Raw genomic sequence first — 16776 nt, forward strand, 5'->3', positions numbered from 1 at the left:
AGATCATAAAATATATTCGATTTAAGTTATCAAGAAAACCTGTATTAATAGTGCTATGATATGTAAATTTAGAGTCATGTCATATTTGATCGTTTCGACGGCATGGATGGGTTATAATCCACCCATTTGCCAAACACTCTCTGCAGAAAGCATCTTATATATAATCCAATTTGCCTCTATATGTGTGTGTGTGTGGGGTCAATTTCTTAATACATTGATGATACAGGGTTTAGTTTTTGCATTCTTATTCTCCGCAATTGAATAAATAATTTTTTAGTTAAAAAAAACGAATAAAGGATTTAATGTTTTTTTTATGAAAGGTGAAATTCTTTCTGTTTTTTAGGGAAATGAGACAAGCGAATGGAAACCCACAAAAAATACAGAAAGTATATTCTTATCATTGATTTGTCAATTTTTTTACTATGAAATTACAAAACGGTCACACTGAACCCATAAGCATAGAATAAGGGGAGAAATATGAAGATTCATACTTTATGAGAAAATTGAGAGTTCACATGTATTTTTAAGATTTTAAGAGGGTGTTGATCATTTTTGTCAATTTCCCCCCTAGAATATATGTGCACTGGTTGCAATTTAGTAACGACAACTACACTATTACTCCTCCACTACTTCTACACTATAATATAGAAGTGTATGCTCAATTATTAAGTTATTCTACGAAATTGATGACTAGTTAGGGATTTATTTATTTTTTTATTATATAAAAATCCCTAGAATATATGGGATTTATTTATTTTTTTGCCTATATAGTAACCCCCAAACTATCTTGTTTACACATTACCCTTCAAATTTGCATATTTTTAACTTACCCCAATTTTAATGGTATTAACTAGGAGATACTGAAAATTCAATGCGAGAGAAGAAAAGGCAAATTATCAAAGGTGCGGATTCGGAAGGCAAGTTTGCAAGGCTGCGAATATGATACCATTGCTAATTAGGGAGGATCCGGGTCGCAAGCAAAATCCCAAACAGAAAATTTTGCACGGAGTGTAAACGTACAATCAAGTGATATAAATTCAAAGTATTTATAAGTTATTTCTCATTCAAATATAAATTTCATAATATAAGACATTAATTACACCTCAAGCCTATCATCAATCGCAACAAATAATTAAACGAAGCGAAAACGCATCAATTTTGCCTCATGACATGGTAAGTAACATCAATCTCATGTTCTCAGTACTCGGGGAGGATAACCACGCTCTTGGGCGACACCAACGCCGACAGCTTCTTCCCGTTCTCGTAAAGGTCGTGCAACTTCTGCATATCTCCGACCAACGCCTGCGGCGGCTTGCGGCTGGGCCCGCCCTCGAGGCAGACCCCGATGCTGTGCACGTACGAGTCGAGCATCGTGTTCACCGTCCCATAGTCGTCCTCTGCCATCCCCGTCAGCGCGTCCTTCACGTCGCCCATCGCGGACCCCATCGTTCGGTTGCACATGTTGATCGGGTCGTAGTGCTCGTCGTTGACGGCCATTCCTCTGGCCTTGTCGCGGGCGGAGCGAGCCCCGTCAATCATTGCCTCGATGTTGAGCTCGAGGGCGGCTTTGAGGTCAAGTTTGGATATGTCCTTCTTGGCGGCGGTCGGGAGGACAGACATGCATGTCGCGGGGACGGGGAGCTTGTCGCATATTTCCTTGAGGGATCCGTCGAGGACGGTGACAGATTTGATGGCGTCCGTAACTGTCTGGGCGACAGAACTGGCTGCGTCGCTGACGGCAGCCGGCGTGGCAGCTTTGGCGGTATCGGACGGGGCCAGAAGCCTTGGGGGTGGCGGCGGCTACTGTTTCAGCGACGGAGCCGGCGGCGGATTTGACGGCGTCGACAGACTTAGGGGCGGCGGCGGTTACGATGGCGGCTGGCGGATTTGACAGGCGTCGGCCGATTTGGGGCGGCGGCAGATGCCGATTGGGCTGCGGAGGCCAGCGCGTGTGGCCGACGGAGCCTGCAGCCTTTGCGGCGGCTGATTTGACAGAATCGAGGCGGGCTAGGGGGCAGCTGTGGCGGCTGAGCCGTTGAAGATTTAGGGGACGGAGAGGAGAGCGGAGAGCGAGCGGTAAGATGGGGCGGATTTGGGGGACATGAGAGACATCGGAGAGTGGGTCGGGAGGAAGAGCGGAGATCGAAGCGGTCACGGGCGACGCCTTTGCGCCGATCCTGGCGATGCGGCCCGACCGTCGTCGGATTGACGGTCGGAGGGGGAGATAATCTCGGAGGAGGGCGGTGTAGGGGTGGGGAGCGGGGAAGCATTCGGCGGCGGCGGGGAGGAGGGAGGAGGAGGAGAGGGAAGGAGGAGGAGGGAGGAGGAGGAGGAAGGATGAGTTGGGGGCCAGGATTGGTGAGATTTGTGAGAGGGGAAGGTAAGAGGAGGGAGGGGGCTTTTTGGGGTGAAATGTATGTAGGAAATTTGGCCGGTAAAGTAGTTGTCGGAGGGAATTGTAGCCTCTGCGGGTTAACAGAATTTTGTTGTCGTAACGGTTTGATTTGTGGGTGATCTTGACTTGGCTTAAAATAGAAAGAGCGCGCACACACCTTGACACCACGTGGTTTTGGGCTTTCGGCCTGGAGTATGATTCTGAAGCTCCCGTTAACATAGGCACGCCAGCCAATAGAGTCGGTTTATACACAGCCTAGATTTGCGATCTTCAGAGAGTTCTTTTTCGCGAATTTGAAGGAGGGCCTGGTGATATATTGCACCATGAATTTCGAAGGAGGCAATTTTCTGTAGAATAACATCTTGAACTGGCTTCCCATACTCTCACACCATTGCCTTGTAGTCATTGTAGCACAAAATGAGCTTTTACGATGAACAGAAGACCATTTCTCTCTAGTCGAATACAAGTCTTCGAACCACGAGTTACCTCGAAGATTATATTTAGTTAATAAAGTTTCCCATCCCTTCTGCAAATCCTCTTCAGAGCGACTTTCATGTATCCAGTTCTCGAACTCCTTTTGAAAAGAGGACTCGTGACCATATACATGAGGGATTATTTTGGGTGCATTTTGAATTATATGCCAAAGGCAAAGTTGATGATTTGTCTCTGGTAATGCCAAACTGATTGCTTTCGATAGTGAATCACAATTATCTGTGAAGAATGTTCTCGGTTGCTTTCCAGACATAGCAGTCATAAGAGTTTTAAACAACCAAACAAAGGATTCCGTCGATTCATCTAATAGTAAAGCAGCACCAAACACGACAATTTGCCTATGATGGTTTACTCCAATGAGAGGTGCAAACGGTATATCATACCTACTTGCTCGATAGGTTGTATCAAATAAAACGGCATCGCCAAAACATGAGTACTCAAATATCGACCTTGCATCAGTCCAGAAGAAATTCGTCAGCCTATCCTTCTCATCGACTTGCACTGCATAAAAGAAGGATGGATCCTCCACCTGCTTATCTTTCAGAAAGTCCAAAAGGAACTGTGCATCTCCCTTCTCAAGATCCCTAGTCCTATTAGAGTGCAGCAAATAGTAACTTTGGTTTTTCAAAAGAAACCCAGAATTTTCTATGACTTTAGCAGCCTCTTCCGGAGAATCATGCACTTGTGCCGGTTTCACCCCGATATAATCCATCTCGGTAATGAATGGTCGTTGCATAGGCATTTTATTTCTGTGAGACCTTAACATGTACGTGTATCTTATTCGGGCAAGCCAGAGGATGATTATGATCATCCATGAACTTGTTGACGATCCACGTATTATCTCGATCCACTTTAAACTCAATACGAGCCATACAGTTAGTTCTCTCAAGTGGCCGGGGTTTCTTAGTTATATGAGTGCGATGCTCTCTAGCTACGATAACCCTCATTGCTGCATAGAAAATGTCTATCCCTAACACTCCCATCTTTTCTTCGAGAAAGATCGATGACCCTTTCGAACACTAAAGCCCTTTCTCTTAGCGTAAGAGTTGTAAAACTTGAACGCCTGCTCTTGCGAATGGAACTTCATGCCGATTTGCGGGTCCACATGCGAACCATCAGCCGATTCCGAGGTATCCAGCTCATTGGTCGCATCATTATTCTTTTCAACATGTTCCTTTGAGGATACTACGGCGAACGGAAGCTCGGTTTGCTCTCGGGGAAGTGTTTGCTTCACTATCCTTCGAAGTATGAGATGCATTTGACTCAACATTGGCATCATGTTCCTTTGAGTTTCGGGATGACTCTAGCGTTGGATTTGCATCACTTTCCTTTGGGGACTAGCTTACATTCGGATTTGGATCCTCTCCGCTACAAAAAAGTAGTGTAGAGACCACTGCTTTTAATATCAATCGTTGATTATTTAGTAGGCGGTTATGATACAATCTAAATCTAACACTTACCATACCCCCGTGTATTGCACTCATTCCTAATTTGCACTATAAGATAAAATCACAACCATTAACTAGATAATCAATGGCCGTGATTATGTAGTGGTCCCTCCACTGTTTTTTTTGTAGTGGAGAGGATCCGAAATCCCTTACATTCGCCCTAGTATCCTCCTCAGGAGCACGATCATTAGAAGTAGAAGCCGACATTTTCACATCAACACAGAAATTCTCTCTCAAATACGGTATATCTAAAGGAAAAATTTTTAGTAAATATGGCAACTAGAAAAATAAAGATAAGCTCAAATATTTTCCTTACAGATACGATCACAATAATATAAACAAAGGTAGGTATTTAATTATTAGTTCCATAGAGAAATTTAAATTCCCGTTATTGTCTCAAAAATTTTACTGAAGGGAAACTGGAATGCATTGTTTTCATAAAAAAAAACCTTGTTATTTGCAAGACTACATGATATTCCACAATGTCGACAAGATTAAGAAAACTAACATGGAAATTTAAAAACCCCTTACAAAAAAAAATCTAGTTATTTGCAAGGTAAAACTCCCAAGTTTCATCAGGTGATTTAAGGAGATTTAATAAATTTGTGGGTTTCTTCAATTTGAGTGAAAAAAAGAGCAAACTTTGGTTGGGGATCGACAAAATCGAGAAAATTTCAGATGAAAAAGATGAAAAATTCCTCAAGGACCCAAAATATGGGACCAATAGAGGGGACAAGTAAGGTGTCCCCCTCCTATTGGATAATGAGTTGGTCATCATTAATGATAGCTAACTCATTATCTAATAGGAGAAGAACACCTCACTTGTCCCCTCTATTGATCCCATATTTTGGGTGTCGTAGCAAAGCTCGAAAAAGATGATTGAAGTGGATTGAACTGACCTTGTCTCGCGAGAATCCGGATTTTGAGAACGGGAGAAGCTCAAAGATCCGAGCTTTGTTCAAGTTAATGAACGTAGACAGTACGTATTCCAACAAAAATCTTTAAAAATTGAAGGTTCATCAGCACCCACTTTAGTAATTATATTGTAGGACACAAATCGAGCCATATTAATGTGTAATTTTTGAAAATTTTGCAAAATAGACCTATCTTGCTAAATATTTAGCAAAACAGACGGTTTTGCTAAATATTTAGCAGAATAGACATCTTTTTCGCCAACAGGTCAAAAAGAAGTTGATTTTGCTAAACAGACCATTCGAAACATACAGTACAGGACCAGTAGAATGGTCAGAGAACTCCTATGCTCGAGAGCAAGTTCAAGAAATTACTATAATTTCATTCTGACATAATTTATGCGTAGTAGATCACATTCAGCGATACGTACGTAGTAGATCACATTCAGCGATATAGATTTTGAATTTTATAATTCGAAAAATATTTAAGTAGGGACCGTAGAATGTGAATAGAATACTGTTGTTGGCAGTGTTGTTGATTTTTCTTTTTCCAGCAGACGGCAATAAGCTAATGCTATATGGGTCACCATATATAAATAAAGAATTAATGGGTGCTTTTGCATAAACTCCAAAGAAATTCCTCCCGCCAAAATTCCACCCCTATTTCTATCTCCTCCAAAACCTAAACCCTAAAAAGTCTTCACTCCGACTCAATGGATCCGCTGTCAGAGGTCCCCGGCAGCGAGATCGAAGAGAACGACGCTTTTATAGGATTTGTGGAGCACGCAAGATCAATGCTTGCTTCATCATTGTCGGAGGAGGGCGGAGACAATGACGGCGGCGGCGGCCGCGGCGATGGATCGGACCCTTCATGGAGCTGGGTCTTGTCTCGGATCCTCAAGACCTGCATCGCTTACTCTAGCGGGGTCACACCAGCGATCCTTCTATCGGATCTATTTCAGGTAGTAAACCCTAATCCCCCAATTTCGCCTTTTCTATTTTTGTTGAAAACGACGATCTTCTTAATAGAAAGACATAACAATCAATTGGAACTATAATGTTTGAAGGACAACTCTTTTGGACAAAAGTTTCTAATTTTTCACGAAGAAATGTATTTTTTAAGAATAATGATGAGTATAAATCTCCCTCGTTTCATTAACATCAATTCAGTGGAAACATCAAACGTCCTCCTTGTTACTGTAGGAGGCAACGGATAAGAATTGCAGTATTAATCAAATTATCCCAAACCGGATAGCCAAAACAATACCCTTCCGAACGAAAGAAACCAGATGTCGCGGAAAATGAAATATAAGTAAGCATCACCCATCCTCCATGTCAATGTTTTCTATGTGTCCACTATCGTCATCGTCAGTGTTAGCATCTGAATCTGGAGTGAATGGTTGATTCGCATGTAAATGTTAAATTCAGAAAGAAGAAGGTTCTAACAGTCTAAAGGTTGAAAATAATTTGAAAATATTTTAAAACATTGGGTTTACTATAAGAAAATGGAAATTTATACCTGACTTGCAAATTTGTAATCATTAGGACCCTTTTGATTGGAAATTCAGGAAAGGAAAATAGTGGATGGTACCATCAGTAAGAAATTAACATTTTTAACATTATGATTCAATTTATATTTATGATTGGAGATTCAATTTATATTTATGATTACCTGCTGAGTCCTACAATTTCCTTTTAAAATTTATTTTTGGTATAATTTAGGAAATTACAGGAGATTTAGAGAATATATTCAAATGCTAGGAATCTGTAGGACGTAATAATTAATGACTATTAAGTGAATTAATATAGATGCAATTAATAAGGCCTGACAATTTTCATCATTAAAAAAAAGGTGCTAACAGCATTCCAAGGTACATCGAGAAAGATTTGTCGGATTCACAGGTAACTGCTCAATTCTATCAAAGACTGATAGCTTGTAAATCACCTGTCTTGTGAATTATCTAAAGGATATACACATAATTTTGGAAGTTCTCTAGAAAATTTGGAGGGTTTTGTGAGCTTGGGGTTGCAAGTTTAGGACAAATATTGTGTTACAAGTCCTGTATAGGTAGTCCATCAAAGGTATGAAACCAAATGTTCAAAGTGTTTAAAGTTCCATATAAGAACACTTAAAGAATATAACTTGCCATCTTTGAGTGGTAATATGATAGGCATGAGAAAGATGATAAGGAGGCATCAAGCACCAGCATTAATCATTTTTCTAAAAGAATTATGCTACATGAAATCCTAATAGTATTAGTAAATTGTGGGACTTCCATGAATAATTTTTAAAACTTGAATCTGTGTATAGATTATGAGTCACTCAAGATTGAGAGAACCGTCAATCGGTTGACAAGAACAGGGTAACGTTCACAACTTTTTAAATAGTTCATTGAATATCGTATTGATGTACTTCGTTCAAGTAGGGTTTTCTGATCAGATTATATATTATACTTTATATCTTACATGTGTTCCAAACTTGTGGCAATATAGCTAAGAGGAGAGCAGAAACTTTTAGATTGTCTGATGACTCTGATCAGTTTCCTTATCGCAGTAGGCTTGGAGCGAGAAGCACAGATATGCCACCTCAAAGAAAAAGTTGGAATGCACGGTTTCATTGAAGAAGAAGAACAAGAGAACAAGGCTTCCAAACACTGTTACCATTGATTCCATATATGAGAAGAATTTCCTTTCTCAGAGTAGCATTCTCGAAGCTTTTGTTGTGGATGCCTTCCTTCTTCCAGGTGCTCCAAAATTAATTTCATTCTTTTGTCATTCTAGTTTCTATGAAGATTCACTTGTTTATCTGACTTTAGATTTACCATTAGTATTATATTACCGCCAATAATTGTTTTTGGTCAATTTATTCTGTTGGGACTAGAGAAACGAGTTATTTTGTATTGAAGTTCTGATATGTAGTTTCATTGCCTAAATAAACTCTCCTAAATGCCACTGCCAGCATTTTTCTTCCCCAAAGAATCTGTGTAAAAGCTGGATATAAAGCCCATAAGTTGTCCACATTTACTGTAGCCACACTGTTAAAGCTTACCTGCGTCATCAGCATATTCACTAAGCGAGACCACCCAACCTCAAAAAAAAAAAAAGAAGAAGAAGGAAGTGGTACACAGGCTCACTTTGTTTGGTTTATTACTTTAGTTGATAGAGAAATACAAGGACCGTGGAGCATGCAGGGATAGGTTAAGGGTCCTTCCATCAGTTCCAGGGTTCAGGATAAAGAATGAATGACACAGATTAGGTGTTCCTTGAATGTTCCTGCATCTGTAAGCTACTATAAACTTTCTGAATTACTTCTCATCTTAACTTTTTTCGTCCAGGCACAAACATATATTTGCTAAATTTGGGCGATCTGTGGAGTTCATATACCATTGATCTGTATCTCCATCGCAGGTATGATAATTGAGCAACACAACAGTATGTGTTGCATATATAAATGAAGTGATAAGTATCCCCATGCATGCTGTTTCCATCTGACAGTGGCATCAAGTAGTTTCAAAGTGTTTCTCCTTTGACGCTGGAAAATTCTTGCATCTTCTTTTATTACTCTAAAAAAGTTATAATCCAGTATTCAATTACAGTGTTACTAGCAGAACTTTTCTTTGTACGTTGAAGTAGTCCACAGAGTTTGTATATTGAAGTGTCTGCAGATAAACTATTTATGAAGTAAAAGAAATCAACAGAAGTTGAGAATAAATCAGAAGTATGGTTCATGGTGGCAGTTTTTTCGAGATGTTCTGAATCAATTGTAAGTTGAGATAGTAGTCAAAATTTTGAATCAAACCCACCCCACTTATTTACAGGGGCCAAAATTCTTTACAATTTTCACTGATATTATAGGGAAGCTGATCAATCTTTTGTGTGCCACGGTAACACGGTTGTGCAACAGTGCAAGAGTCCTGGGTGCCTGGATATGTGATGTGGTACTTCTGAAGTATATGTCATGCTTTTGGACACTTGGTGTGGAACATGTTGAGATGTGCATGTAGACATGTAGACATTTGTATATAATGGGTAATCAATTCATATGATTGCAGATAAATGAACATCCAATTACAGAACAAACAATGATGATTTCTTTGCCATCGTAGTCTTTTCCTTCTGTAAAAATCTTAGATGATATCTATGAAATCTAGATTAATCCTCTTCTTTATTTTTATTATATCGACATGTAAGAAACTTACCATCACAAGGGTGTTCCTTTGCCAGTTTTTCTACCTACAAGAGTAGTATCTCTCTCTTGGAAAAGAGTAATTCTGCTGAAGTGCCCAAATGAACTCTGTTCATGTTCAGGTGACTTTGTCACACAAACTAAATTATGGCAATTTCCTACATTACTTAGAAATAGGAGAGGGCCATAACATCTCTACACCTTATCTAAAGGCCAAGCCATATTATTTGGGATCAGGTCTGAAAGTTACCTTTATGCTTATGGTATTTGCCCTTGTGTTATAAAGTTATAATCCACATATCGATCCCATCTACAAACACTGTGAACACTGACCTTCGAAATGTAGTTTATCCTATATTTAGTGTATATAATGAGATTGATGTTTTTTGTCTTTATCTGAATGTTTCTTCATTAGTAAAATTCAGTCTTTATTTCCTATTGACATTCATGCCATTGCACAAACTAACTTGCCATTTTGTATGACCGTTATGATTCTTCTCTGAGTTATATACACATGACCTCCAAATACCTCAATCACCAGTCACTAGTTTTGCGACACTCCAGCCGCTCCTGCTGGTTCATCGTCTGAGTGCATCCACACTACATGAATTCTTTTTTTCCATTCTGTTCTATTATGGACCATCTCCTTCGGATTATCATATCCTTCTTAATTACTCCCAACCAAGTTCTTTTAGGTCTACCTCTAGATCTTTTTGTACATCATCTGAGTACATCCACACCGAATAAAAAAACAAAATTTGAAATTGTGTCACTCTATTTTAATAGTTATATCTATTTTTAACTATCATATCATTTTAACCTACTTATGAGATGATAATGTCATACAGGTACTATCATTTGGTTGATCTAGATCATGGGATTCTGAAGAAAGGGCGTGAGATATTCCTCACAGGATGTAGTCTCCGTACTCCTATTGGAGGTTCTGGTCATCCTCGCCTTTTGCCGACAGAGTATCTGGTTATATTGTTAGATGAGGTACCAAGGAGAACTGCTGTACATATCATTTGTAAACTCATTTCAGTTATTCCAATCTTGTTATATATGTTATCTTTTGGGTGATTTAACCCTCGCCATCCACATTGAATATTTATGTCACATTTATACAACCTTCCGTTTCATCCTCTTAGTTATGCTGTTGGTCATCATGTTTATTTACTTATCCATTAATTTTTGTGAAAGAAATTGTCAATCATGTAATCGATGCAACCTTGCAGTTTGTACTTTATAGTGAGTAAGTGACAAATTCCTGTATTATTTAGATATTGATAATTTCTAATTTATGCAAGAAGTTATCTGTAATCATGATAGAAGAAGAATATTTCATATGCTTCTCTAAAAAAATAATAAAAACAGAAAGGAAAAGAAAACTTCGATAGAGCAGATGAGATGCTCACAATTTTTAACATGGAGATGGAAATTTTTAAACTCAAAAGAGAAGCTTTGGCATTTTCCATAATTTTTAAACATGAAAGTCAATTTCTTTTTATTTCATACTTCTCTGCTGATATTCTCTAATTTCGCCCCCATATTCTGTTAATTTTGGCTTTGCAATTTTGCCGCTGCATAGTTAATCAAAGTATCAAACTGATCTTGCGTAGCAATCATCATTAGAGACAGTAGCATATATCTTACATTATTATTTTCTTTTATTCTTAATATGGTATTAGGTAATCTCTTGTCATGCAGGATCAAGATGAGGATGCTATGCTGCTGGGTGCGCAGTTCTGCTCTGATTCTTTCTCATCCATATCCGTTGATGCGGTTAAAAATGGCAGTGCTTCATATTCATTTTATGCTAGGCAGGTTATTATAGTGCTTGGCCCCGCCCTATTTTCAATTATGAAGCTGGATCCTTAATAACTATCTCTAAAACTCCACATCTCGAACAAATTTTCTTGTTTACTATTTTCAAACAGACAAATCCAATGACCCACATGCAACCGTATTGCTAGTGGAATCATTCAAACTGAAGGCTTTGTTTGGTGAATAATGTACTTCATGAGCACATATGCAGTGCACCATAAAGGCATCGTGATTCATATTCAGTTATTTGTATTTTGTGAATGTGCACTAGTATATTGCATTACATAGAGTGACTAGTATACTTACAAGCATAGTGTAATTATGTAATGATACTTCATCAAAGAGGTGAAGGACTTTTGGACTTCTGGATTTATTACCTTGTGATCCTGCATTAGATTATTGGTTTATGTGCAGGCATGCCCTGTTCATTGTCCAAGTGGTACATGAAATGGTAAAGCTTTATGTTTGACTTTTGTCATTCCATATCGCAATATAAATGGACATGTTCTAAACTTTAGTACAAGGAGACACCACTCTATGGTAGCTTTTGTAATGCTCAGTAGTTGAATACATTATGAGCACTGCTTCTTAAGCCTATTTCCTCTTCTTTCTTTAGGATTGAATCAATTGGGCCTTTGGAAGTTCAAGGTACTTCTGAGCGTTTACAGAGGAAGCAGATTACCCTTGTAGATGGTGATGGTGCCAGGTTAAAGTTTCTGTTGTGGGGCGAGCAAATTATTCTTTCCAATCTCTTTAGGTCTGAATGTCAACTTGAATTGGAATATATGTTTGATTCGACTGCGTGGATATTGACTCTTTTTCCTCCCAAATTTCAGTGTTGGAAGTATGCTTGCACTGGATAGACCTTATATTGAGAATATCACCGAAAGCAACTCTGAGCCGTCTGAAGAATTATGTCTTGAATATGGTAGTTCTACACAGTTATTCTTGGTGCCATTCATGCAACATGAAGAACAGGTTGGATACTTGCTTGTCAAGGAATCAATTAGCGTCCTTGCTTCTTTAATATTTATGATTTATGCATTTCCTAGGTACTTCCTACTCCCACCCAAACAAAGTACCAAGGATCAAGAAATTTGAATGCGACGATCCAGAGTCAGGGTCCCAAATTTTCCCAAGTTTCCCTGCCCCAAAACTCGGAAGGATCTATTGACTTCAGTAATTATCCTTTTCGAGTAAGAAGACTACTAACTGTTCTTTCAAATCTTTCAAAATTTTCTCCCTTAATGATTTTATTTAACATCTATCTGAAATGTATAATAAATGCCATTGCACTTGTTATCTTGCTGATTGTTGCACTCTGGTTCTTATCATCCATTCTTTCACCAACTTTCCTATGTTAAAACCTTTTTTTGCAGTAGTTCTAATTTGAACTTACAACAATGAAAACCTTGGCTATGACTACTACCACTACAATCACTTCCTATTGTTACCATTAATAAATTTTCCTTGCAATATGATGCGTCAATTATTATGGTATAATTTCTGTTATCTACATGGTAGGATGCAATTTCTTTGTCCAAGTCAAAGACCTCAATTTACATAGTCATGCATACATACCTCAATGCAGTTTCTTTATCTTGAGGTCAAATATTTGCAAGTCATGAAATAGGAATGAGGTCGTTCTTGGGAGCATATGGTATATTAATCCATTATATACCTTCATTGATGCCAAATTTGTACTAACTACTGTACATGCATTGGCATGTTAGTAGTGCATTATATGAGAATAACTATAGATCCTAATATAGCATAATTATGTATTATGCATGTCAAAAATTACCATATAGCTAGAACTAGAAATCTATTTCATTTTACACTCTTAGCTTTTGCATACTATTTATTCTATACATGGTAAAATTTTTCTGCGCTGACATGTTTAAAGTCTTGCAGTTGTACATAATCGATCTTCATGACAAAATGACTGGGACAAGCCTTTATGGTGTTATAACAAACATTGAAAGAGAAAAAATCAACGTGGGAAATGTTTTTTCTGTGACAATTGAAGATAGAACAGGAGCAATTGTTGCAAAACTACACTTCAAAAGCTCTTGGTAAACTTTATAGTTTTATCCCACCTATCTTCTCTTGATCAGTATGATAAAAATCTCTTGTTCTTTCTTCTGCATTTGGGATAAATATTTTATTTATTCTTCTAGTTTTTTGGGGATTCAGAAATAGTATTACATGTCAAGATATATTCTAATACTGCATTTTTTTCTTTAAATCCCAGTAGACAACTGTTAATTTAGTATACACCAAAACAAAGAAATGAAAATGGAAGGCCAAAGGGGAAAAAAACAAGCGTGTCATGTGATATACATCTCTTGGATCCTAACGTATTATGTATACTTCATGGTAAACAACTAATCATTAATTGCCTTATTCTTTTCAGCACAAGGTAGTTAAATCTCTGCCATTTTATTCTTATGCACTTATTGAAAACCATTTACCTTGATGATGGATTTAACACTTGTATTTAATTGTACATTCAGCGCAAAGGAAGAGTTGATTTCAGAGCTGACTTCGTTCTGCTGTTACATACCAACAAAGTATAGCTTTGATAAGATCCTGTGATGTACCGACAACACAATTATGTTCATGCAAGTCTAGTTCTGATCATACTAGACACGCCCATTTGCACCTGGGTACCAATGGAAAATCTCATACATGCATATCCTAGTGTTTGCCATCTGCCAGTAGGGATTAGCAACTAAATCAATGTTGACACATGTCATCACAATTATTATTTCAACCATTAAATCATTCCATTCGTGACTCTCGTTTCCTGCTTAATGCTACGTGATATTGGTAGTCACTGTACTTTAGAAAACACCTCTACTTGGCAGCAAAATGTGGCTGCTTATTGTGGCAATGCTAGCATCTCTGAGTGTTAAACTATGTAACTCAGAACATATCAATTGTTACATAGTTTTTCTTTTTGGTGATTTGAGGCTCTTCAAATGGTGGTAAAGTATGGAAATGCATTTTGGATGTAGGAATTCTGTTTATGCTATTCAAGAAACTCATTCCTTGAGATCTCATTTGTATCTTAATGCTGTTGATTTGATTATTATTTTCAAATTTTGGGATGCCATATAATCTGATGATACCTTTTGCAGGTCTTTAGGAAGATTGGGGTTTGGTCATACAATATTCATATCAGGCTTGACTTGCTCTCTTACTAAGAAGAAGCTGTAAACAAAAACTATCCCTTTATTGTTTCCATCATTAGAATGAGTACATATTAGAACTATTTAGCAACCTTTCTATTAAGGTTCAATGAAACATCTATATGCTTAAATCAAAAGTTTTTAAAGAACATTTCATTGGATGCAGATCATCAAAGTACTATTTATTGTGAACTTAACTTCAATCTTATTTACCAATAGGTTGGATTATTCTCTGTGACAGGCTTCAAGCATCATGGTTTGAAAAGGATTCTGGATCATCTTTGGTTGACCTAAGCAGCTTGCCAGCATTGCTTAACTCGTCATGCCTCCATCAACTATCTCCTTTATCCAATATCTCCAGCCACATGAACACTAATGTATGCTATCTTTGTGTCTTGCGCTTTAATGATTACAGGGTTACCTGTGGCATCACTAGTCACAGTTTTATTGGCATATTATGATACCTTAATATGTACTTTTTTTTAGCATACTAGTAATTTTACTGCATATGATACTTTGTTCTTCTATCTGACTCGTACCATGAGAAATAAAACCGCAAGGGTTTTATTTTGAGGATCTCCACCTTTGTATCAGAAACATACCCTTCAGGATGTGTCCAGTTATTTACAATTACTCCCCACCTGATCCCTTGATACACTACTTTCTATGTCTCAGCATATTCATTTGCATGTTGAGTAGATTATAAGCTGATTATGCAGGATAGTCATATTTTCTATTAGGTTATTATGTGACACATATCGACAGAGGTTTAACCTGGAAGTTTAAACAAAGGCTTAAAGATTAGAGCTATATGAGAATTTGTTTGCTTTGATGTAGAAGTAAAGCCTATAAGGGTGTATGACCACTGCTATCACTACTAGTTTCGTTTTACTATGGTGTCATAAGCATGCTCTTATATGTGTGATCAATGAATTGTATCTTAATGTGTTTGACAGGTATGTATCGTTCACATTGACCACATTGAACTTCCTCATGTGCACTCGATGCTGTCTCATGCTCTTTGTGGCCGTCATGTAAATGAGAGATCTGAAGGATTAGTTCAATGCAGTTTCTGCAATTCTAGCTGCGATGGTCAACTTGTGCGCCGTTTCTACTTGAGAGTTACACTTGCAGATGAAAGTGCAAAGGTTTTTGCTTGGTGTACGGGCCAAACTGCTGCAGAGCTGTTGCAGATATCTCCAGATGAATTCAGTGAGTTGCCTGAGGTAAGAACTCTCCTTTACAACTTCTATTCAAGAAACTAAATTCAAGAAGTTGAAATGGTTATAAGAAGTTCACGTACCATATGTGGTAAATTTCACAAAACTGGCCTTTACTGTGGATATTTGCACAAAACTGCAATAAACTTGTTTTTATTAGAGAGAGCGCCGTGAACTTTATTCACTAACTACCATGCCCGGTGGCAGTTAGGATAACTTCTCATGTGTGGGCCGCGGACAATATTAAACCCTTATGTATGCTTTATATTTTATATATTACCCTTATGAAGCTTTGCAGATGAAAGTGCAAAGGTTCGCAGTAGTTTTGTGCAAAAACTCCAAGGTTCATGGTAGTTTTGGGAAATTTACCAATTCCTGTAAAGAAAGGAAGGAGGATACATCCTCCAATGGAAAATACTTTTATGACCATCACAGCAGAAACATTTTATTTCCCCAGTTATGGCTAAAGTCAGCCTGATATATTTGCACTAGGGGTATATACTTTAAGTTCTTGCTGGCTAATTGTTATCCCCTGTTTCATTCTCGAACAATAGGACGAACAAGCGATGTACCTCTTCACCCTCGAGAATGAAAGGTTCTTGGCTGCTATCGTAAATAGTAATCCACATAAGATTAGAAGCAATGCTGCATCGAACGAGGCAAATGATCCAAACTGGGAGATCACCAGAGCTCAAAGATGCGAATGAAGTGATTTCATTAGTACTTCTTCAGATTTCGCTATCGGGAGAAGGTTTAGGATTTATCGGAGCTTGACGACATGGTGGTAACTTAATACAGGCAATATGCTGCCTGAAGAAAAGAGATTCCCCAAAAGCAGTCTATTGAGGTTCAGTCTTTTTTGGTACCGTGTATTATTGTCATGGGATGATGTACGTGTATTATTACTTAACTTTCCGATATAAATGAGTATTTATTAATGTAAAATCTTGCTTCGTAGAATTCGAAATTGGATTTAAGGTTCTCATTGTTGAAACGGATATCTACTAGCTAAAATTACATGAAGAGCTGCCTGTCTAAATTATTTATATATACTTCTAACATCTTGCGCCTATTTTATTTTTATTAACTCTTAACAAATGCCATTA

The 16776-nt window shown here is 37.9% G+C and overlaps 2 protein-coding genes across 2 annotated transcripts; one reads left to right on the top strand and one right to left on the bottom strand.

Moving 5' to 3' along the window:
* On the bottom strand, positions 2640-3599 carry LOC109831429 (protein FAR1-RELATED SEQUENCE 5-like). The gene has a single exon (XM_020398751.1). The coding sequence runs from the start codon at positions 3597-3599 to the stop codon at positions 2640-2642; it is 960 nt and encodes a 319-aa protein (XP_020254340.1).
* LOC109831885 lies at positions 5891-16630 on the top strand. Its single transcript, XM_020399357.1, has 13 exons — positions 5891-6208; positions 7804-7990; positions 8582-8654; positions 10281-10428; positions 11140-11252; positions 11873-12013; positions 12093-12234; positions 12309-12452; positions 13171-13331; positions 14400-14474; positions 14692-14827; positions 15407-15676; positions 16225-16630. Exons 1-13 carry the CDS (start codon positions 5960-5962, stop codon positions 16375-16377), a joined length of 1992 nt encoding a protein of 663 aa, XP_020254946.1. The 5' UTR covers positions 5891-5959; the 3' UTR covers positions 16378-16630.

The sequence above is a fragment of the Asparagus officinalis genome, chromosome 2 (genome assembly GCF_001876935.1).
Source record: "Asparagus officinalis chromosome 2, Aspof.V1, whole genome shotgun sequence".
NCBI lineage: Eukaryota > Viridiplantae > Streptophyta > Magnoliopsida > Asparagales > Asparagaceae > Asparagus > Asparagus officinalis.